Source organism: Periplaneta americana, chromosome 17, assembly GCF_040183065.1.
Source record: "Periplaneta americana isolate PAMFEO1 chromosome 17, P.americana_PAMFEO1_priV1, whole genome shotgun sequence".
Taxonomy (NCBI): domain Eukaryota; kingdom Metazoa; phylum Arthropoda; class Insecta; order Blattodea; family Blattidae; genus Periplaneta; species Periplaneta americana.
In genome coordinates, this window is record NC_091133.1 from 3949671 (window position 1) to 3975853 (window position 26183).

Here is a 26183-nt window from a genome sequence, read left to right on the forward strand (position 1 = left end):
CAACAAGGATCAGTTCTCGGACCTTTACTCTTCATGATTTATATTAATGACGTGACTAAAATGATAAAACACTGCAAATACCATATGTATGCTGACGACTTGCAAATTTATTTGCATTTCCACCCTGATGAGACTAGTGACGCAGTAAATAAAATAAACGAAGACTTAAATTCGAGTTCACTGTGGTCACACAAATTTGGATTAAGGTTAAATCCAGAGAAATCGCAAGCAATCGTAATGGGACATAATCGTCTACGAAGTACTCTTGATAGTGGTACTATACCACATATAACATTGAATGGGATTATTGTTAAATACAGTGAAACAGTTAAAAATCTTGGCATTTTTATGGATAGCGATCTAAATTGGAACACCCAAGTAACACACACTTGCAAAAAATATTTTCTCAACTTCACTCTTTGTTTCATATGAAAGAATTTCTACCACTTAGTCTAAAAAAGAATCTTATTCAGACGCTTGTAATGCCCCATTTTGATTATTGCGATTCCTTACTAACTAATGTAAGTTCACTCTTAGCTGAGAGACTACAACGTGTTCATAATGCGCGCATACGATTCATCTGCAATACTCGTAAATTTGACCATATAACACCTTCCCTCCAGTTACTTTCATGGGTGCGTCTGAAGGAACGAAGAACAATACATTCACTGTCTCTTCTATTTAGAATCATGCATACTTCTACTCCGAATTATCTCTTATCGCGCTTTCAATTTCTTACAACTCTTCGAAACCGACATCAAGCACTTCTTTCTATCCCTCATCATAGAACGTCTCTATACTCATCCTCCTACACTGTAGAAATACCTCGTCTCTGGAATTCGCTACCTAATGATGTCAGGGACTGCCGGACTTTATCACAATTCAAAATTAAATTGGAAAATTTTGTCTTGTTTAATGCTTTTTAGATATTGCTAGAAGTGTCGATTTGTGTTTTTTTTTACTCCAGATTAAAATCGCAAGTTTCTTGTTTATGTTAGTTAATTAGGATACAATTAATTATACTTAATCACTCATTTAAAGTTTGTGTGACTGCAACCTGTGTATATTTTTGTGTGACTTTACTTCGTTTATAGTGTTTTTTTTTTCCTTTTTATTTCTGTTATTGTATTTGTATTCCTGGTGTTGTGGAAGAGAAGGCCTGATGGCCTTAACTACACCAGAATAAATAAATAAATAAATAAATAAATATAGACGAAGTCATTTGTTTTTTATTTCATTACACCTCCTTAAATGGCAGTTATATTAATTTTAAAACTCATTTATCTCACTAAATATCAGTCTTATCAAAATTTTCCAAAGAATAAAACTTATCGGAAATGATTTTTAAAGAAACGTTTGTTATGTAACATTTTTCACAAAATTCAAAAATAAGCGAGATATTTCGAGTTATTTAATTTAATTAACTCCCCTTTTAAATAACGTATTTTGAATCCCATGTAGCCTATAATCTAAGTTACAACGAACTTAATTTATATTCCAATTTTCATCGAAATCCGTTCAGCCATTATCGCGTGAAAAGGTAACAAACATCCAGACGACAGACATACAAACAAAAATTTCAAAAAAGCGATTTTCTGTTTCAGGGTGGTTAATTATATATGTTAGGACCAATTATTTTTGGAAAATCGAAAATTATCAGAAAAATTTCGGCTACAGATTTATTATTAGTATAGATAGATATATAATAATAATCCGTGGCGCTACAGCCCGTGAAGGGCCTATACCGACCAGCGGCTGCTGGCCTCACGCCCACATGTCGAAGCAGAGGTGGACGATAATCTAACCAGAATGGAGGTATCATGTGGTTCGCAGATGATCCCCTCAACAGTATATATATATATATATATATATATATATATATATATATATATATATATACACACACACACATAAGTTAGTGAAGATGATGTTACAAAATCTGCATACATCAAAATTAAAAGTTCGTTTCAAACTGATTGTTTCAGAATTTTCCCCAGATTGCATGCATAAACACTTCGAAAACTGAACTGTGTAGATGCAACTTAAGTGTTGGTTTCTATGTATACTTTTGAAGTAATGTGTTTCACGTAATTTTTTTGCACATGTCCAGCATAATATAATAATAATCTGTCACACGACAGCCCATGAAGGACTATGACCGACCAACCGGCTGCTGGCTTCACGTTCACATGCCGAAGCGGACGTAGATGACCAGCCAACCAGAATGAAGGTATCATAAAATGTATAAATGCTGAAGTACCTGTGTTTCAAACTTGCAGTGATATGGATTTATTCAGATCCATGAAAGACTAGTCTTCGGGCATTACAATTCCACCAAATTATTTTATTCAGCTAAATGAAGAGAAAATAAGTACCAATAAATGGTGTAACTTCACTGTCTTTTGTACAGAAAACGATCGAAGGTGCCGTGAGTTAACTTTTTTCAGGACAAAAAAAAAAAAAAAAAAAAAAAAAGGAAAATTTAATACGGTATGGACATTCGAGCATTAAAGTCTATTTTATGTTCCAAGGTGTGGACAATGGTAAAAACGTAATACGGCGAATGTTAAGCTCCGCCCTTGACCCCTTTATATAACGCGTTTCTGCATTACAATACTCAATCATCGTACAAAACATTTTGTACTGGCCAGTTCTGTTCTGGAGGGGGGGGGAGGGTTCCGAAATTTGGTGTGTTATTGTTGATATTGGATCCATTTCCATTTTTCTTTGCCTGTTTCATATATAAATTCACAATGAACAAAATGAAGAAAAAAAATATTATAGTGACAAAGGCGTTGAAAAGTATTCATTAAAAAATGCAAAAGAAAATCAGTATAAAACGAGTGAAGTATAAAATAAGCAAAGTAGAATTGCATATAAGTTACATGTAGACGTATGCTTCAATTATGTTACTAGTGAAAGTTGAATTTGAATACTCAGAAAGAGGTTTTTCTTGTTTTTTTTAATTTCACATATTTTTACAACAACAACAACATAATAATAATAATAATAATAATAATAATAATAATAATAATAATAATAATAATAATAATAATAATAATAAAATTTAATAACAATAACAATAATAATAATAATAATAATAATAATAATAATAATAATAATAAACATCGGCTCTTATTTTCTACCATTAACAAACGTCTTATTTTTCCGAATTGAAATGCGCAAACATTGCTTTGGCTTACGTGAAACTGTTATGGCAAAGTTTAACAAATGGAATAAAGATACATTTGTGTATCCCTCATTATTTTTATTCTCAAGTATTATATAAATTATTTGAACCTTTTCACATCTTTCTTATTTTCGATTACTAATAAACAGCATATACATATTTTCAAGTCATTTAAAATACAATTAATATACACAAAAGCAGTAAAATATCTAAAAAGTAAAGTGGCGTATATGTGAAATTGTCATGTCAAAGAGACGTAAGTGACGACAAACAAGATTTAATAATCATTTTCAAGTTCGTAGAAGTGCACAGATTAACAAGTGGAATAAAGACAACTGTCCAATTTGTGTTTTATTCTTAACATTAAAATACATTATTTTATTGAATTGTATTATATTTATTTACATTCCATGTTATTTCTACATTGCTTCACAGCTAGAATATGAACATGTCAAACGAGAAAAAAAAACCTTTATAGTAATAGTCTTAATGATAGTCACATTCTAGTTGAAATATATACAGAAAAGTTTTACTTCTACTACAAAGTTTTAGTATGAAATCAGATGAAGTCATCAGATTAACTTGGCATTACTTTTAATGATGAAGTAAAATTTAATGCGGCAGAACTAATTGAAAAACTGATAAAAAAAACCTTAATCAGCTGGTCACTTCACCCTTACTAATGCCGGACCAAAAGAAAAATATATTAAATCAGTATATCTGGCCTCACAACTGACAGGAGTGCTGGCCTGGTGAGTATGACACCACTGCCCTCAATAGATGAAGATGAGTTGATAGCAGGAAAAGAATACGAGCTTCTCAATGTCTTAGTTGCTGGTGTTTTTTATACACAAGAGAATAAAGACTTGAAATTTATTTGTAGAAAAGCATACAGTTGCAATAGAGGAGGTACTGATGACAGTGGTTCTTCTTGTAATATGGATGATAAAAATAAAGAGATACTGTGCACAATTAAAAGAATCTGTATGTATAGCAAATAACGTCACAGTTGAACTGAATGACCATCCTAGCATTCACCAAGACGTCATCTATCCGAGGGAGCTACACTCCCCTGGTCTAGCACAGTCCACCTATTGAAGCCTCTGCAGCTTCTCTGGGATATGTGCAGCTCCCGCAGACAGAAGCCACCTATAGGCGAATTCCGGAATCACGTCCGCCATGTCCTCCTGGTCAACCTGCAACTATTAAAGAAGACTAATGGAGACGAAATAAGTCCGAGGGCCAACGCCGAAAGTTACCCACCTATTCTACTTCAAGGGGTTGAGGGAAAACCTCGGAAAACATCCCAACCAGGATTTGAACCCGGACCCGCTCGTTTCACGGACAGGCAGGCTAACCGCTACTTCAGAGCAGTGGATTACATCGGGGACATACCCAGAACATAATTTGAGGGGTGATGGAAGTTAAGTGAAACTTATCAAAGAAAAACAGCTTAAATCCACAAAAATGCGAAAATTAAATTATCGATGGAAAAATAGAAATATTGTATCCTGATGTTTCACCCACAGAATTTCACTTAATTTTATTTATATTGTTCTTCGACAAGTCGGGTTCATTTCCATGACAATGCACCTTAGAATATCTTAGTGTATTGGTGAATAAAAAAAAACAATCACTTGCTCAACTGTTCTGCATTTGTTACACTTGACAGGTATGAATCACTAACAAAGAGGAGGAGTGATTTTTACAATGGACGTAAACGAAATAAATGTGTTACTACAGACAGAAAAACCTTTCATAAGTCCACTGATTCCAGCGGCTTCAACATACACATATATTGCAGAGCTTTTAGATTAGTGATGATTACGGAAGCCAAAGATGATCCACGTCGATCATACATGGAAGGAAATATCGGATTATCTTCTTATACAATTTACGATGTGATACGACGTCAGCATTAAATATATTTACAAGCTACTTCGAAATCACTTTTTGAACGTTGGAGCTTATATTATTATTTCGACACTTTCCAAATTCTTCTTTAGTAACATGTTACTACTATCCATACAAAACTACGAAACATTACGTCATTTCTTCTGGTTGCTGTTCGCATAGCCTGTCTACCACATGATATACGTTTGACAATCAGAATTAGTTTCTGACTGCTTTTTGTTATTTTGTTCCAGTTTGTTGAATTCATCAACTCTTACACTTCCACATACACGTGTCTGCAAATGAATGGCACATTTTGTGATAGTCTGCAGATTCATGACGTCTGAATTCAGTCTCGGCATTTTCCAATTGGGAATGATTTAGCAACAAATTTCCTTAAATCTAGATTACACTCTTACCAACATTCACGCTCTCGCATATAAACAGTTAAATTTGTCAAACACATCTTTAAATATTTCAGAATACCATAGAATCTATAATTCAAACAGCCTTTGTTTTAAAGTTTAAGATTTCGATATCAGATGGGACAGTGGGTTTCATTTGTTTCAGGGGGATACATCCTCTAAATCCCCCTGGATCCGCGCCTGTAGTGCACAAATTCAGATACAATAAAATCTGGGATAGGAGATTGAAGAACGTTGCAAGTTTTGAAGGTTTCTCGCTTTAAAACGTACAAATGAGAATTATGAAGAATACAGCTGAATTTATTACAATGAAGTGCGAATCCTGTGTTACGTGCCACGAACCTGTACATGTGTGTTCTCTATGGAACAGCTGACATTCGCACACATTGACCTGCTAGAAGACCGTGTGTAAGTCATACAAGTCTTTCTTAAATTAAAAGACTGCCGCTCTTGTCTAGCTGATCTCCTTTAGTTGCTGTTATTTCTTCCAAGATGCTTAATATTGCCTACGTATGAATCAGGCAGTGCCAATTAATTTGTCAAATAGTGCAATGCTATAATTTCAATCTATGTTGTCCATCCACCATCCCTTTCTTCCTACGAAAACATCTCTGAATTCCTAAATCAGAAGAGTGTATACCGGTACCACTATAAAGTGTGTACTGTACGTACTTACTGCATGCATATGCTGCCATTAGACTGGCTTGAGGAGAGTAGCAAAATAAGGACACATTTTACAATATCTAGGCCTACTATTTCAATAAATATGCATACAGATATTATAAAGACAGCATTCGTTATTTGGCAATTCAATACCGTACAACAGTGCCTTGGAACATAATTTAATTTTCAAAATTTGGTCACTCTGGGTACCAAGTGGTTATAACAACAGATGGCTGGATTATCTGTCATAGCATTCATTTAAAATACTTTTGTTTTTTTTTTTTAATTGCTGCTTTCTACTGAAAGAACGAAAGCTATCCTGCATTGATATATATATAGTATAGTGTAGTATAGTATAGTATTTATTAGCTGTCGTTATAGCAAACGCTAATGACATTGTCAAATTACACGTGTGAAATTATAGTGCAAAAATGAAAATTATTCTATTACAACACTAAACATAAAACAAAATGATCACAAATACCCCTTAGAGTTTACAATTGAGAGTCAAGATTATCAAAAATAGGCTAATATCTAGATGAAAATTGTAACACACTGATCCCAAATATTACCGGTATTTGATTTGCTCCGTTTATATACAATAAAACAAGAATTAACTTAACAATTTATGAGAATTTCCTAATATATTACAAAATAATAATACAATTCAGAGAAAGAAACCTAAAAAATATCTACAGCTTGATTTTCTGATTCAAAATATTCTTGTACAGAGTAGAATGGATTTCTAAGAAGGCACGTTTTCACTTTGACTTTGAATATGTCAAGTGACACATGCTGTGCTTCCTGTGGTAACATGTTGAACATTCTACAGCCAACATGTTAGAACTACTTTAACTACTGCAAAATGGTATGTCCAGTTTTTCTTTATTCAGAGTATTATACTCATGTTTATCCCTCCTACTGTTGAAGTCATAAAGATTTTTCTTGATGTAAAGAAGGAGTTGCAGAATATATTCATTAACAACTGTTAAGATGGACTCCTGTATGAACAGTGGTTTACAATGTGCTTTGCTTGGTACTTCTGAGATAATTCTTATTGCTTTCTTCTGAATGAGTACGACTTCAATAATATATATGGTGTAACGATATAAACTGCCAAAATTATACAGACTGTACATTTCGGTCTACTAAATATGATATGTAGTGAAATTGTTTTTCTTCTATTTTTGTTTTAATTCCTTAAATATCATGTTTTTAGGGTTGAGTAGTCTAAATACTTACTGTTCAACACATGCTAACACCATCACAACAGAGACAAGATAGTAAATAATGACGGTCTACTATCACCTCCAAAACCTTTAGACTCACAGATAAGATTCATTTCTAGGGAAACCACAAAAGTTAGAGAAAAATTTTATTAGACATAATTTATGCTCTGGCTGTCACCAGTTCATATCGTTTGCACTCTGCATATATATATATATATATATATATATATATATATATATATATATATATATATATATATATATTTTTTTTAATTCCTTATTTAACGACGCTGTATCAACAACTAGGTTATTTAGCGTCGATGAATTTGATCATAGCGAGATGGTACATAGCGAAATGAGGCTGATGATTCGCTATGGATTACCTGACATTCGCCTTACGGTTGGAGAAAACTTCGGAAAGAACCCAACAAACTGATCAGCCCGAGCGCAACTGCGAATCGTCAGCCACTGCAACTTGATGTGTATTGTCTTCATACTATTGAATAAATTCACTTCTTTCTACTTACGGTAACAATCATTACTTTCCTCTGCATTATTTCTGAGTTAATAGAGTCTTCGTTCGATTCTAATGCTGTGATAATATTTTTGTAAATTTTCTGTGTACAATATTTCATATTTCTATATACTCAACTTATAAATTACTAGCAACAAGTCCAGACCTGTAGAGTAACGGTTAGCACATCTGGCCGCGAAACCAGGTGGCCCAGGTTCGATTCCCGGTCGGGGCAAGTTACCTGATTGAGGTTTTTTCCGGGGTTTTCCCTCAACCCAATATGAGCAAATGCTGGGTAACTTTCGGTGCTGGACCCCGGACTCGTTTCACCGGCATTATCACCTTCATCTCATTCAGACGCTAAATAACCTAAGCTGTTGATACAGCGTCGTAAAATAACCTATCAAAATAAAAAACTAGCAACAAGCAAGCGATTACCGATGTTTATGCAACGAAGAATGTTAATTTTCTCATTTGTATGGCTGTTCCCATGTGCGAAAATCTCCATAGAATTTCGAAGTTATTACCCCAGACACATCTACAAACATATTAGTTGATTACCAGAATGTCATGCATTCTGGAGTGTCCATAGTCCATCAAATATTTTTCATAGGCATTAGATTAGAAAAGCTTTTTGCCAGAATGGTGAAGTTTATCCCATTTGATATAAACAGTACATTACAAACACATTGTATAACAGAGATTTCCCATCAATAAGCAGCATTTCAACCCATGTTACAGGATCACGATAAAAGTCAAGACGTCGTAGTAGAATGGCTTATTGCCTTTTGTAGACACGCATGACTTCCTGTGCACATAGAGAATTCGAAACTGTATACTTCCCCACAAGTGCATTGAACATCATGTTTCATTAGGTAAATCGGATATGAACAATTACCATGCATATCAGAACTAAAATGGTTTGTAACCAGTATGCTGTAGAGCTCTATATAGACAGAGTACCGCAAAGGTCGGTGGCTGGACCCAAGCACTTGCTCTGTTAACATTGCTGGAATAGCGAAATTGACGCTCTCTCTCAGTTTTTATGCTGCAGATTCCATTCTAGGGCACTGATAATAATTGTAAATAAACTGACATGTAGCTAATTGTCTCACGCATGGCACTATGAAATTTTAAATGTAATATCTTAATTAGAAGCATTGCAAATACAAGTTATTCGCGTATTAGCTCTGGCAAGAAGTTAGAGTAAATGTATAATGTAGACCTACTGCAAGTATTATTGTATTCCTTTTTAGGAAATGTATTTTGTCATCATTTAGAAATTTATCTAACCCCTGTCAGTGATTCATTTTCTTTCAAGGCTTTGTTTAACTTTTTTTTTTTTTTTTTGATCGGGTCAAGCTGGCATTGAAGCACACAAATTCCCTGCTCCATCTGCTGTGAATTATTCTTCTAGTGGAATGGGTAAATCTGTACATTCCTCCGCAATGCCGGTTTCCAATTCGTTAGTGCCAGCTGTCTCATATTTGAAATTGAAAATATTATGAAAAATAAGAAAGCTGTACGCCCAATACATATTTTATTATTTAATTATATATCATAATATAATTAAGATATATTATATATTATGTATCATATATATTATAATATATTGTATTATATTACATTGTTTCAATTTAGTAATTTATTATATTATATTATATTATGTTATGTTATATTATATTATATTATATTATATTATATTATATTACATTACTAGCCGTACCCATGCGCTCCGCTGCACCTGTTAGAAATAAATATAAAGTAATTACATAATTAAAATAGGACGTTTGATCCAGGGAACATTCGTGTTTGATAGAAGGATAAATCGTTTTATATGTTACTTAATTAAAATTGTATTTAAATAATTAAAATGCGAACATTTTGGTCCAGAAAGCACTCATTTGGTGCAATGACAATTCCTTTAACACGTTTCTTAATTGTGATTACATGCAACCATAGTTTAATGAACATTGAACAAATGTGTGTACTTTATTTTATTTGCTATATGTTTCCATTGAATTATGGTAATAACTTAATTTTAACCCTTGTTGTTTCTACGTATTCAGTAAATGACGATTGGCCCACTATGGTTCTGTACCCTTCAAATAACTTAAATTATATTATATTATATTATATTATATTATATTATATTACATTACATTATTATATCAGAAATTACTGTAATAACATTATAGTATTATGTCCATCTAGAGAAACTACACTTTCCAATAGTGAAATAATAATTAATTATACAAATCGGTTAATTTAGCTTCCGATATTATATTATATTATACTATACTTCATACAAACACAGAAACATTCTCTGTAGGCTATCTTTCATAGCTTTCGATTGTTGTTGTCCAAGGCCCCATATAGACCAAGTCATTTGTTTTTTATTTGGTTACACGGCCTTAGATGGCAGTTATTTTAATTTTAAAACTCATTTATCTCATTAAATATCAGTCCTATGAAAATTTTTCAAAGAATAAAACTTATCGGAAATGATTTTTATAGAAACGCTTGTTATGTTACATTTTTCATGAAACTCAATAATACGCGAGATATTTCGATTTATTTAATTCAGGTCCCCTTATAACCCCCCTTTTAAATAATGTATTTAGAATGCCATATAGCCTAAAATCTAAGTTACAACGAACTTAATTTATATTCCAATTTTCATCGAAATCCGTTCAGCTATTATCGCGTGAAAAGGTAACAAACATACAGACAGACATACAAACAAAAATTTCAAAAAAGCGATTTTCTGTTTCAGGGTGGTTAATTATATATGTTAGGACCAATTATTTTGTGGAAAATCGAAAATTACCAGAAAAATTTCGGCTACAGATTTATTATTAGTATCGATATCAATATTTTCCAAAATGTGCTCTGTGAATCCACAGGGATCAGTCAACAGTTACCAGAGAATCCGCGATTTATCATGTCCATTTAATTAATAAGAAAATAATATTTTGTTTCATTTGGGAATATACAGTATGTAGTATGTTCGGAGATTTATTTATAGTATAGTTTTTAGTTATACTGGTCAATAATGTGTTGTAACTTTACATTGAAAATATCCTCTTCGCTATGTAGCATACATGACCGTAAAAGGGGAAGAGTTTTGTTGAATACAGTATTCGGAAAAGTAGAGTCTTAAAGGGGAAGAAAAATATTGATCTTCCGTAAGCAGTAACTAAAGAGAGATGTAAGAAAAAAAACTAATTTTTATAGCTCAAGCAATTTTTTCTTCTTCTAGTGATCCTCAGAGAGCCACAGTGAAATGATGGACGCCGAATTTCTAAAACGAAACATTGAAAGTGTCACCCAATCCATTTATCGCGTTATGGAAACAGTAGGCTAACTTTAAAAATGGGTAACTCCTTTCTTGCTATAGGATGAAAGTATTTTCTTTCCAGAAAGTTGAAGGGCAAGGTTTGCCGTTTTTTCCTTCTTTTCATTGAACTTGTGAGACCGTCATGTCTCGTTTTTATGGTTTTATTTATCTCCCAAGTCTAAGTGCACATGTAACAATGGTTTTATTTTCAAGAGACTTTCCTTTCAAAGGAAAGGTTTCTTTTGTCCTTCAGCTTTCTAAAAATCCTTCTCCATTATTTCTTCGATATTAAACGTCCGATAGTCACTCTCGACTGTTCTATATTAATTTGTGTGAAGTTAGTGCGTAGTGTTAGTATAAGTTTTTGGAACAGTGAAATTGGATTCTTTCGTAGGGAAACGGTAATAGAGTTTTCTGGCAAAGAATGTCATTGTTATTAATATCCATGTGTTTGTGTTGGAAATCTGTGTACCGTGTATATGAAAAGCCGTGTGGCTACAGTTTCCAACATAATAAACTTATTATATGAATCGGTCCATACAGAAAGGGCCTCAGTCACGATTTTGCAGAAATCGAGTTATTACCAGAATCCTACTCCTTGAGTAATCACCAACCTTTTATGTTAAAAGGAACTCAGAATCATGCTCTTAACGCGGAGAAACTGACGCATCAGTTTCACACGTCCATGGAGAAAGGAACTCAGTCCGTGTGACTGAGGCCCTTTATGTATATTGCATCATTGGCAACACTGCAGACAGTTGACTCGCAATGTGCGTTTCTTTCTTATTCCCGCCGAAACTCAGCTGATCTTATATTAGTACTGTTTGTCGTCCATTAGTGAAAGGTTCATATTATAGTGTTTTGCAATGGAAGCACATGGACCCAGGTTCAAGAAGAGATTCAGAGATACATCATCGTGGAGGAATAACGCAATTAAACGTGCAAGAGTCAAGGGTTAATTACAAAGGAGCTATAATCCCGGCAGAGAAAACAGGACCCTTTTGCACGTAAATGCATTACTATTCTAAATCAGGTTATGTCGCCATAGGATCTTGTGTTATTTTCTCTTACTTTAAGTATATAGGCCTATATTATACAGTAGGCACTATACTCATAGTATTAAAACACATATTAACAACATTAAATAATTTTTTCAGCTTTATCTTTGTATGACTAATACAATTTGATGTGTTTTATTAGACTTGCATAGTATAGTTTTTATGTTCTTCTTTCCTTGTAGCTGCAAGAGGAGAAACTGTTTTTCTGCAGTTACAGAAGATGTTCAGCTGCAAATTTTTTCACGCTTTCATGACCTAGTGACCAAAGATGAGCAAGATATATACCTGCAGTCTCTTATTGACATCCTCGATGTACAACGCCGCCGACCAAGGAAAGGAGATGAAGCTAGGAAAAATGGCAATTCCTTCAGGTATCATGTTATAGTAAGTACATCAAAAGTTGAGGTATGTCTCAAGGCTTTCCTTTCACTGCATTCAGTAACCATTAAGCGCATAAAGAGAATTAGAAGTCTATTGTTGCTTGGAAAAAGTCCAGAGGACATGCGTGGAAAAAATGCAAGTGGAAATTCCCTTCCTGGTACAACTGTAATGCTAATCAGGGAGCACCTACAAAGTTTTCCGACTAAGGAAAGTCACTACGCGGGAAAAGCAATGACATATTTGGATGCTAGACTTAATGTTAAAATCACGTACCAGATGTTTAAGGCTAAGTACTCTAATGTAAAGGTCAGTTCCCAATTCTATCACAAGTTCTTCACCGAGAACTTTAATCTGTCATTTGGAAGGCCACAAATTGAATGTTGTTCTGAAGTTGAAGCATCGTGCTCCTCACCTGAATGACACTGCGAAAAGATGTGCAGCTGCTGAACTTCTAGTTCACAAACGAAGATCTACTAATTTTTATTCCAAACTACAGACAGATATCAAACAGAATGATAAACCAAATGTGTTACCAATTTCTTTTGACTTCATGTAAAACGTACAGTTACCACAAATCCCAGTTCAAGAGACATTTTATTTGCGGCAGTTGACCGTAAACATTTTGTGAATACACAATATGAAGGTAAACACAGACAAGGTGTACCTTTACCATGAAGGGCAATGCAAGAAAGGACCTAATGAGGTGTGCTCTTTTCTTCTTGACTATATTAATAATTAATAATTAAAGAAGTTAAAAACACAAAATTTCTAGGTATCTGGGCTGATACAGACCTGACATGGGAAAGCCACATTCAGTTCTTAACAGAAAAAATATCTCGACTATGCTATGTATTCCGAGTCCTTTCAAAAATATCACCCATTGAGCTACTATTGTCAGTTTATTTTGGCTATGTACATTCAGTCATATCATATGGTATCATATTCTGGGGATCATCATCAAAATCTTCTCTTATACTTAAACTACAAAAACGAATAGTTAAAATTATGAAGCAAGTATCCATTCGCACAGAAAGTAAAGGACTTTTCAAGGAACTTAAAATTTTACCGGTACCCTGTGTTTATATTCTGGAAACGGTATGCTTTATTCATAAAAATTTAAATTCTTTTAAAACAAATTCAGAATATCAGGAGCACAATACTAGGACATCCAATAATATACATTTGAATTATCACAGACTTGCCAAAACTCTCAATACCTCTACACATACTGGCAGGAATTTATATAATAAACTTCCCCCACATGTCAAGGCACATAGCAATAGTATGTTTAAGAAATCTGTTAAAAATATATTACTGACACACATGCCAATGTGCACAAAGGAATATTTAAATATAAAGTTTTAAATCTTAACCATTTGTTCTTGAGTGTACTGCCCTTCTGTTTTCTCTTGTGCCTGGAGACCCTACTGGAAGAGAGGCAGCATCAAGACTCAGAAGAAAGAAAATCTAGTGAGCTAGTGTGTGATTACAAAATAATTAATTATGTATCTCTTAAAATAAATTCAAAATCTTATTTACAAGTAACTATTCTAGTGTTATGCATTACTGACTGAATTAGTAGTATTAGTAGTACGTTATTTGCGTAGTAATTAAATACATTATATTCTAAGTAACTAGTAATCTATTAAATAAGCATGTGACATGTTACCATAGATTAAGATGACTGTAATATTTATTGTATCAATGTTAGATTAATGTACATTGACGATGCCATGAAATTGTATTCCAACGGTTAATAAAAAAAATATATCTAATGATATTCCTTCAGAAGCGGATGAATTACATCTGTTCTCGGACAACTGTGGGGGACAGAATAAAAATCATGACTTGGCTAGAATGCTCCTTACCCTGACTGACACTGGTCGCTTTCAGAAGATAGAGCACTACTTCCCTGTTAGGGGTCAATCGTTTCTCCCTTGCGACGGGGACTTCGGTCTCATAAAACGAGCTCTAAAGAAACATAACCGACTCTACAGCATACATCAGATATCAGAAATTATTGTAACCAGTAGCAAAAAAATATAAGTTTCTCGTCAAGTAAGTGGAGACGTCAGAGAACTTTGATTTTAAAACATCGTGGCAAACCATCTAAAAGAAGACTTGCCTATCAGAAGAAACTGCAGAGAGAAGCATTTCTAGAGACCAGAAAATACAATTTAGCATTAGCACATTCATGCATTTCACCCAACGAGCACAGAATGCATAGAGTAGACATGAACAGCTTGGAGGTGAAGCCGCTTTTGTGGACAGTCGCCATTATGATGCTACCAAAACATTGGGCTCCTGGTTAGCATATGGGTAGTTTATTGTGATGTTGCATCGTTGTTTTAATTAATAAATGAACTAATTTCAATATGCCCACATGTGCTGCGTATGGCTGCACAAACAGGTTTTCAAAAAAAAAAAATTCCTGGAATAACTTTTAACAGGTAAATATGCATGTGTAAAATGTACTTACTACCGGTAGATAATGAATTATTTAGCCTAGGTTAGTCGGTTAGATTCGTATTGTTCACGTGTTAGTTTGATTAAGAGAAAGGATTATTGTATTGATATTATTGTAATTAATTTTTATAATCACTAAATCAGACTTACGCTTTGTAGACTTACCATTTACGAGCGAAGCTAACCTAACAACCCATGTTGGAAGTTTGTGTCGCGTGCTATAGAAAATGGGTGTACCTAGGTTTCTCTTCAACCGAATGCACGTATTCGTTTGATGAAGAAAAATAAATAGTGTATTGATATTATTGTAATTAATTTTTATAATCACGAAATCAGACATGCTTTGCAGACTTAGTAGCTTCATTAACTCGGTCGTGATCTAACTTGACCCACTTGGTAATAAAACTTGACTTTTGTTCGCCGTTATAATCTAATTATATACTATAAAAGAAGAGCCTATCAAATATTATATGATTAAGAGCATTCCACTTTTTCTCTAAACAAAATCGGGACATCTATACGAAATACTGGCAAAAGGAAGAGAACGATAATTTGCGTTAAGAAGCAAGTTGCATTATTAAATCGAAGCAAATGGATCAACCTATAAAAGTAATTATTATAGGTTAGCATTTTATTGGACTAGTAGCAAAATAAGGTCAAACTGTTATCTTCCTTTTATATCATTATTGTTTGTTTAACCTTCCAGAGTACCTATTCAGTACCATACTGCAATTTGAAGACCTGTCAATTTAAATATGTATATAGCCTATGTGATTTATCGATGTTAGTTTTGCAATTTTTGCTCAAAATACGTGCCTAGCGATTCTGTATTACGAAACAAACAAGAACGTGTGAGTCCTCCAGGAAATTAGGGACGTATGGAATTCCTATTATCATAAGATCTTCTATAACGTAATAGCTATTTTGCAATGTTTTGGTAGCAACAAGATGGCGTCAGGTCCATCAAACCGGCTTCACTCCGTCCAATGGTATTAAGATGCTAGTGTCTACTCTATGTATTCTGTACTCGTTGATTTCACCTATGAAGCCCAACTGCCTGGCTGCATTGTAGCTAGAAATTTTATTGAAGTATGATCAGACATACGTTCCAACTGTCTCAGCCAGGAAAACCAGTGGCTGTTCTATCTACAAGCCTTGCATACCCGGCAGGATATGTCCCAATGAAATTAACTACGTTCAGTGACATAAAAAAAAACTGTTTAGATACATACCTGAGGAACATAAGGAATTTTACCAAGAGATTTGTGACTTGCCAGTGCGTGAACATGCGGAAGACTAGTGAATATCTGCAGTATGTTCATTTATATCAGCGGGAAGTTCTGCGTTACTAATAACTCAGTTTGCAGAATATTATTTAATTATGTGATTTCCAGATGATTTAAGGTGATATCTATGGAAATATTAACAGAATAACAAAACAATACTGCTTTATTGTGAAATAAGTGCTGTTATGTGATCAGTAATCTAGACTTTGAGACAACTCTAGCAACACAAGGAAGTTTAATAAAGTGAATTTGAACTGACTTACAACATTTATGATCCACTTTTGTTGTCCCTACATAGTATTTTTGTTTACTTGTATAAACAAAGGAATAAATAGACAAATTATTTCAAGAAAATATCATAGCATTCAGAAAGGGCCTAGGTCCATCACTTTTTTTATTTATTTTAGTAGGTTATTTTACGACGCTTTATCAACATCTTAGGTTATTTAGCGTCTGAATGACATGAAGGTGATAATGCCGGTGAAATGAGTCCGGGGTCCAGCACCGAAAGTTACCCAGCATTTGCTAGTATTGGGTTGAGGGAAAACCCCGGAAAAAACCTCAACCAGGTAACTTGCCCCGACCGGGAATCGAATCCGGGCCACCTGGTTTCGCGGCCGGACACGCTAACCCTTACTCCATAGGTATGGACTGTCCACCACATTTACTTAATTTTATAAAGAGGGAGAACATGCTAATATCACGTTCTGTCATAAAAAAACATTGAGAATGTTAGACACTATAATACAAGACTTTTCTGTCATTAGATAGGGAGGCAAAGAAAGTTAAACAGTTTTTTTTTTTTTTTTTTTTTTTTCATTTTTCTCGAAAGTGAGGTACTTGGTCTAAGGCCCTTTCTGTATGGACCGATTCATATATTAAGTTTATTAATTTTCGTACAGTGCCATTTCTATGGATCGGTGGCTAATAGATCAAAATATCGTCATCGCCTGAAAGTAGCACCAGACAGAGAATTCAACTCTCTTCGATTTTCCCAACTTCAAAGAAATTTGTCAGACGAGCTAACAGCAACATTCTTCATGATAGAAATTACAAAGCATTATTTTTATAACTGTGCCTGCAATTACTGAAATTATAGAAATACTAGTAGCCTATACAATAGTATAGATCTCCACTGTAAGCATGTCCATTTTATATTAGCCTACTTTTTCTTATATGATTCGTATTTAGTATGATAATTTTACATCATAAGATGTTAGACCAGAAGGGAAGCTCTACTGTTCTCACGAACTAATGGCTATGCATGGTAATTAATGTGTTGTCGATGTTAGATAGGGATGTTCAGTTGATAGGAACTTTTCAAATACTCACAAGAGCATTCGGTGTGTTATAACCCTTAAAGCCCCTAAAGAACGTGCCATGTGTTGTTATTTACACGAAGTCTTTCATAATATTAATTGGGGAACCCTGAACTTTTTTTTTTAAATTCGAAAGTTATAAGTGAGAAAAAGAATTGGATATCCTGTATTATATTATATTATGTATAGGAAATAATCACCATTTGCGAGGAAATAAACCAGCATTAATACCATACTCACTTCGCATAATCGCGAGTGTTTAGATGGTGTTCATTTGTGCCTTGTCACCCAAATTTTGCTTATTTTCTATTTTCTCTGCCCTTGAGGTATCCGATGAAGATATATACCTTTCTTTTGCCTTATGTAACATCCAATGCACAAGACTGAGGCATTTTACTGTGTTTAAACTAAGAAGAAAACCGCTATTTAATTCAATTCAATGGTTTCCTTATGCTACTACTAGCGGGCTTTGGGTCCAGACAAGCGCGCGAGGTCACGTGAACCAATCAGAGCGCCGCATTGTCGGCAAGCAGCAGGGAATACAGTTGCGGCACTCTGTCTACATAGAGCTCTAGTATGATGGCGTACTTGGATTTAAAAAAAAAAAAAAAAAAAAAACATTCCGTAAACATCGCATATGAACGAATTCTGTCGTCTTTATTCTTTACATAAATGAACTCATCAGTAATAAGTATTTTCCACGGAAATCAAGCTATATGTTGGCGTTCATGATTTCTTAAAACACTCGACTGTGAGAAACACTTCCCACAGGCTTCGCATTTGAATGGTTTCTCGCCTGTGTGAAGGCGTTGATGCGTTATCAAGGAAGACAAGTACGAGAAACAGTTTCCACAAACATCGCATTTGAATGGTTTCTCACCTGTATGCAGGCGTGTATGGCATTTCAGATTACAAGAATCAGAGAAACACTTTCCACAGACATCGCATTTGAACGGTTTGTCACCCGTATGCATTCGTTTATGGCGTGTTAGTCCTCCATTTTGAAAGAAACTCTTTTCACAAATGTCGCATTTGAATGGCTTCTCGCCGGTGTGCAAGCGTTGATGGGTTGTTAGAGAACCCGACTGGGAGAAACACTTTCCGCAAACATCGCATTTGAACGGTTTCTGCCCTGTGTGCAAACGTGCATGGCATTTCATATTACAAGAATCCGAGAAGCACATTCCACAAACATCGCATTTGAATGGTTTGTCGCCCGCATGCATTCGTTTATGGCGCTTTAGAGCTCCATGATGTGAGAAACACTTTCCGCAAATATCGCATTTGAATGGTTTTTCGCCCGTGTGCCGGCGTCGGTGGGAAATGAGAGCGCCCGACTGTGAGAAGCACTTTTCACAAACATCGCATTTGAACGTCTTCTCCCCAGTGTGCAGAGGCGCATGGCATTTCAGAAGTCTAAGTTCAGCGAAACACTTGCCACAAATATCGCATTTGTAAGGCTTTTCGCCTGTGTGCTTCAAGACGTGCCTTTTCAAACTACTCGAATATGAAAAACTTTTTTGACAAACTTTGCATTTTAGTTGCTTTTCATCTGTATGGGGCTTCACGATGTCCTCCGAGGAAGCAGAATTCTTTGACGTTTGAGATATAGTCACGTGATCTTCTTGTGCACAACCCGCGTACTCTGGTATTTCGGTGCTGGTATATGTGTCTGCAAAACTAATATACAATTATTTATTTAATCAATTCATAAAACAGGAAGAATAAATTAGCATTTCACAAACAAAAGGTGTACAAGGAAAAACACTTTAACACCAGGTTACAGGGTCACAATCATTTTAGTGTATAGAAGATTTTTAATATTGCGTAGATTTACGTATATTACACGTAACAAGACTGGCAAATATCACCAGTATGGACTCTTGTAAAAATCATCATTAACAACTTAGATAGGCAGAATAATGATGCCTATAGGCCTACATCATCCGGGCTGAGAATAGACATTCATGTCGCCAAATTATGGGAAACAGTAAATGGAAGTTTGGTCACTATCCAGCTAGTAATTCAAGGTAGTTCTGCACAACAATTAGCTTCTGAGAGAAGTTATTGAACAGAGAGATGTTACATTGTATTACAGAGCTTAACACTAATCACCTAAGAGAGCTATCTGAGAGGGCACAGATTCAAATCCAAGTTACATGGCTGAGGATTTTTCCGGGTTTTCCCTCAACCCATTTAGAGCAAATGCTGGGCAATATTCGGCCCTGGACCCTGGACTCATTTCGCTGGCATTATCACCATCTCTTTCAGAAGCTAGATAACTACAGCAGCTCATAAATCGTCGCAGAATAACCAATTAAAAAAAAAGACATGCCTCTTCGATATCGAGAGGAAAAAGAACTGTGAACAATGTAACTGCTGAGAGCTAGCATGTGGTAATAATCTGAATACAGTCTGAATCCCCGACCTCTCTAGAGTATTTATAATTATGTTTTCGCTCCAGATTCTCTATGGCTCCAAGGTAATTCATCAGACACGTCTGAAAAAAGTTCGCGTAGTTTTTGTGTGTAGCAATTATGGGACTGAATAGAAGTCACTGTTTTTTTTTTCGTTTCCCTAAAGATAATGAAAATTGTAAGTATTGTAATATTATTAATAATTGATTAAATGGCGATCTTACTCGTGTCAATTATGTAAGCATGTATGGCTTACAGTTGTTTCGGTGCTACTTGACACCATCCTCAGAGACTACTAGATCTTGGGGCTATCTCAACTTCGCTGCCTGTTGTGTGGGTACGTTCGTGTAATGAAGAGTTGTGTCAAATAGTGTGTGTATTCTGAAATTGATCTGTGTGTTGAGAATTTGATTAGGGTGTGTTCTAGTGTGTCTGTATATTTCATATTGTTCTAGACTAGACGCCAGTTCGGAAGGCGGTCGGCTGCTAGCGTTTGCGTCGAGAGAAACAGATAGTGAGAGAAAGGCAATGTACAGCATTGCCACATCGTACTTCACGCGCGCGCGCAATGCAAGTAGCAGAGGAGAGAATTTCAATTTTAAAAAGACAATAATGACCTTAGCCGTTGATTACTGCAAGCATGACAAACCTTTTATCAGAACATAATCAAATCTTACGTTTTATTAATAACGTTTATACCAAGTTTTAAGATTTTTATGTGCGGTATATTATTATTATTATTATTATTATTATTATTATTATTATTATTATTATTATTATGTTATCACACAGGTTTAATACGAAATGTATACGGCGTATTACTAGAAAAAAATGATACACTATTTAAGTAGAAATTGTATTTACGTCTATTTCTAGGCGCAAATAATTTTAGCTAGTTAAAGACCCTAAAACAATAACTACGAGTACCATGTTATATTGCCACATTTCGGTCACATTTAATATAAATTAGGATTTAATGAATATTCAGTACCTGGTTTTAATCGAAGTCGCTGATTCTCTCATCAGTCCCATCAGATTTTTCAGAGTCGGATTCTCGAAGGTACATATCTAATACTGTACGTCGCAGCAAACTTTTATTAAAATCATCTAAGTCAGAGACCGTGTTTTCACGACGAGGATGTTTTCCAGGGGAACGAAACGTGGCAGTTCCGCTCACATTAAAAGATTTGTTTCCTTCCCTAACAATTCTTTGCACGGTTCGCAAACCCACACCACACGCTTCTGCAGTCGTCTCCTGTGCGTTGGCAACGTTGCGGCCAGCACCATGATGCCCGGCAGAGTTCTGCTCGTTAACGTTTTTAAAATAATTATACACCTTAAACACTATTTCCCGCGCTTACCTGTGCAGTACTTGTCTTTTTATAGTATCTCCTTCCATTTATTTATCTTATATATACACAGTATATGTTAGTTTTACTTATTAGATGTTTTAAAACACTCACACGTGAACAAAGTAACTCGAGAAGCATTTGTTACTGACTGATTCTGATTGGTTCTCCTGTTCAAGCTTGTGACGTCACATGCCACACAGGCTATGGCGCATCCGCCTTCCGAATTGCCGTCTAGTCTAGTGTGTTGAGTTTTTGGTTTTTGGGTTGTATGTGTAGGATTTCCATGTCTGTATTTATGTTATTGTATGTGTGGTTAGCATTAGTTATGTGTTCGGCATATGTAGATGTATTGTGTCCTCTGGTTATTGCTTTAATATGTTCTTTGTATCGAGTTTGGAATGATCTGCCTGTCTGTCCAATTTAACAAAAAACACAATCATCAACACGGAAACAGCAATACAAAACACAAAAACAGAACACCAAGAATACATCAGACAAGACATCATAAGACACATAAACAAAATACACGAACCCAACACAAACAAAAGAGAACATATAACAATAAAAACACTAAAAGCAAAACAACAACATAATCTCATTTTCACCAAAGCAGGCAAAGGCAATTGCACACTAATACTACACAAACAAGACCTACACAACAAAATAGAGACATACTTTAAACAAAACAACATCACAGAACTTTGAAAAAGATCCAACCACACAATACAACACAATAAAAAGCAAAATTAACAAAAGCAAACACGTAATACCAAACAACTCAAACCCATCAAATCAGCAGCAACTAAACTCAATGCACTACCCAAAATACATTAAGAAAACATACCTATCAGAACTCTAATCAACTACAAACAGGCACCAGCACACAAACTAGCCACGGACAAAATCGTCAGAAAAACATCATAACATTCAGAAAACAGACAACAACAAAAAAACATTACATACCTAGTCAACAAAACAAAACAATAACACATTCCACAGACTATATTCAGTACTATTTTATTAAATCCTTCACCTCCATATTTATACAATACAATTCAGAGTGTATACCATCTTTCCCAGTTGAAAAAGCGAAGTCAATTGTCTACAGGTATCCATAAACTGTTTCGATAAAGTACATATGTTATAAGTATTTAAAAAAGCTACGTAAAACACCTATATCGACAATGGAATCATTTATAACATTAAATTTATTAATACGAGACTTGGCATTTAAAACATGAGTTACACAGATTTCAATTTGGTTCAATGTAGTGCAACAACGGTGTATGTGACGGTAAGTCCTAATACCCCTACTTCAACTACAAAGATTCTCCCCTAACTAAGGAGGTTACTATCTCTTTCGAGCTGGAGGCACTTTGGACGAGAGATATTGAGACACAGAAGTAGGAGGAATAAATCTTGAATTATATTACAAAATATGATAATTTTCACGCTTGCAAGACTCTTTTCTCAGCTGTCTTCATTAATGAAAGATATAAAATAAACTCTCTAGCACTTATTGTCCTCATAACTCCTTTTTCCATAATTTCTGAAGTCATTCTTATTATAACGACAAACCATTCCACGCCGTAACAGATTGCTAATTAACGTCATATGTGACAATTTTAATAAAGCAATGAAAGAAAAGTCCATGTGAAGAATCACACACCACACTCACCTATCAGGCAAAATCTCATTCCCTTCTGCCACAACTTCCGGCTTCAACTCGTCCTTTACTACGTCAAAATCAAACATCTCATCCTAAAAATAAGGACACAATAGAATAGAAAGATGATGCAAGTTTACATGAAGAGAGGGTAACTTTTTCATGACACAGGCATATAAGTACAAAATTGAATAGCCAAAGGCATTGGAGTTTTCATTTCATAGGGTTCGTCCACTCAGATTTGGAGTAATATTGTATGAAAAAACTGTAAGGAAATATGCCTTTACCTAGCAATTAACTTAGCGAAATCTAACTCAACTCCACAATGTCTAACCATTTTATTGTGGCCTCAAAATTTAACATTAAGCACTACTTTCCATTACACAATCGATATGATATTCAATAGGAGTCCACACCTGTGGAGTAACGGTCAGCGCGTCTGGCTGCGAAACCAGGTGGCCCGGGTTCGAATCCTGGTTGGGGCAAGTTACCCGGTTGAGGTTCTTTCTGGGGTTTTCCCTTAACCCAATACGAGCAAATGCTGGGTAACTTTCGGTGCTGGACCCCGGATTCATTTCACCGGCATTATCACCATTTCATTCAGACGCTAAATAACCTAGATGTTGATACAGCGTCGTAAAATAACCCCCCAAAAAAGTAAAATAAATTCAATAGGATTTTTTATATTCATTTCCTCTGCAATATTATATATCCCCGAAGACATAGGAAGTTTTAAGTACAATATTTAATTTTTGCGTTTATTTTGGTAAAGTTTAGTAGTTAAAAATGGACATCAATTTATATCTAAAATCTGTCTGCAAAAATTATTAACAGGGAAATAATATCATCTCTCGTGTGACAAGCATCATTCTGTAAAGACAGCCATCATTGTGTGCAGGAAGTCATCATTGTGTGCAGACAGCCATCATTGTGTGCAGACAGCCATCATTGTGTGCAGACAGCCATCACGTTTCACATACAATGAGAATTGCTCAGCAATTTTTGCTCACTTATATGATATTTTTGGTAGTTTCTCTGTACCAATATTTTACATTCTGGTATCTCACGAGATTTTTAAGTACAGTGAAACCTCTCCTTACGGACACCCCTAAGATACGGACACTCCTTATAAACGGACAGATTTTTATGTCTCAACTGAAATAATATAGAAATAATGATAAATTAAACTCTCGTTTACGGGCACTCTCAGACACGGACATGGACGGATGTTTCACAGTCCTAAAGCTTGCTTTACCTTCTGACTGCGGAGAGAACGTCGATTTCAAGACCTAATGTGTTACAAAAATGGAAAATTTAGTTTTGAGAACTGTACAGAAATTCCTTAACATGAAATATAACATAAGGGTCTCGTAGGCTACCACTAGCCCAGCTGGCTACCCCTTAGCTGCAAGCGGGTGGATAAACAATCATAAAATTTGACCTGTCTGATGGGGCCAATGTTTTCGCGATCGTGAAATTGTATTCGACACAATGTGATAGGGTTAGTAGGATTATTCTCTTCATTTCAATCAGTTGTTCTGTTTCTAGAGACATGGCACCTGAACGTAAGAGTTAAGCTGAAAACTGTAAATTACAATACTGCTTAACTGTAGACTTAGAATAAAACTGCATGGCACAGTACTGTATTTTACTTTTGTGCGAGATCGTGCGTATTTGCTTGTTTTCCGCACAGAACCAATACGCGGTAAGTGTGAAATACCACATTCAGTATTCCCAACGTAACACACATAACAAGTTCCCTCTTCTTACAGCTTAAGAGCGACATTCATTTTACTGCTTTAGGCTTTTAACATATTATTTTTAGAGACGTTTAACATAGTAATAATTATAAATTGGAAACTTACCACTGCAATTTCACCTAAATTGCAATGTTAATTATTGTTTTTAAATATTTGCAAAAATTAAGTAAAGTCTATTACTCCACGAAACTTATTGCATTTCTGATATAAGTAACATTAAGGAAGCCGTGAAAAAATCAACAAGATTCCAGATGCCGATGTTATTACTGCAATATGTTATATAAATAATATTGTTAAAATATTAAAATGAAAAATAAATCATTACATAACCTTACCGTTCGCATTAATAGACTGTGGGGGGGGGGGGAAAGACAGACGTATATCACGGCCTGCTGGAGTATAGTAAACACAGAAAACATTTTATAGCAACAAGTTGAAGAAATATATTTTGGTTTTCCGAAGTTGCCGTCATTAAACAGAAACCAACATGGAGATTTCATTGCAACTAATTAGAAATTCGTCTTACAGGTATGTAATAAACGATCTTCGCACAAAATAATGTACGATACACGAGCGGTATGTTTTCATGTTCTCGGAAATTAAAAAAGCTCAACTACGTTTCGCTTTTTCAATCTTTTCCTCGACCATGAAAACGTCAGCATACCGCTCTTGTAACGTATATTACTATTTCAGTTTTATCTACTGTAGTTCAGAGTTGCAAAGAATTTACTGTAGTACATTATAATTAAACTACAGTAATACATTTCCTTTAAAGCGTGAGGGATACATGATGCTTATTATAAATTTACTGTTAGATTGGGGAGCCTCCCTCCCAATAAAGGACACCTCCCAGATGCGGACAGATTGTTACGTTCTTTCGATGTCCGTAAATGAGAGGTTTCACTGTACATTATTTAACTCTTGCGCATATTCAGGTAAATTGTTGTTAAGAAATAATGAACCCCAATATATCCCTATGAATTCTGCCAGGCTAAATTATGACTGGGAAACACTATCACAATAGATTGTCAGCTCTCATGTTTCTGTTACAATTACTCTCTAAGCAAGACAGTGTGTTATAAATTATACATTTTACATAACAGGAGTTAAGGCTTCTACAGAGATTTCCACCGATAAGTACCAGTCTATTCTGTGGCTGCTGAGCAGCACAGTGCTTGAGCGAACACCAGCAACAGGGCCCTTAAATTCACGGTGCTTCACTGA

The 26183-nt window shown here is 35.0% G+C and overlaps 2 protein-coding genes across 2 annotated transcripts in view; both read right to left on the bottom strand.

The window, feature by feature from the left end:
* The window catches only part of LOC138692566 (zinc finger protein OZF-like), a 47667-nt gene extending 39800 nt beyond the window's left edge, over positions 1 to 7867 (bottom strand). The window contains exon 1 of the mRNA XM_069815545.1: positions 7784 to 7867. Within this exon, the coding sequence (XP_069671646.1) occupies positions 7784 to 7790 (7 nt within the window). The 5' untranslated portion in view covers positions 7791 to 7867. The remainder of the gene's footprint in view (positions 1 to 7783) is intronic.
* Positions 7868 to 18418: 10551 nt separating this feature from the next.
* LOC138692567 (zinc finger protein 235-like) overlaps positions 18419 to 26183 on the bottom strand; it is a 33430-nt gene continuing 25665 nt past the window's right edge. Inside the window, exons 4-5 of the mRNA XM_069815546.1 lie at positions 23212 to 23294; positions 18419 to 19444 (exon numbers count right to left, since the gene is read on the bottom strand). Coding sequence (XP_069671647.1) covers positions 18472 to 19444; positions 23212 to 23294 — 1056 coding nt within the window. The 3' untranslated portion in view covers positions 18419 to 18471. The remainder of the gene's footprint in view (positions 19445 to 23211; positions 23295 to 26183) is intronic.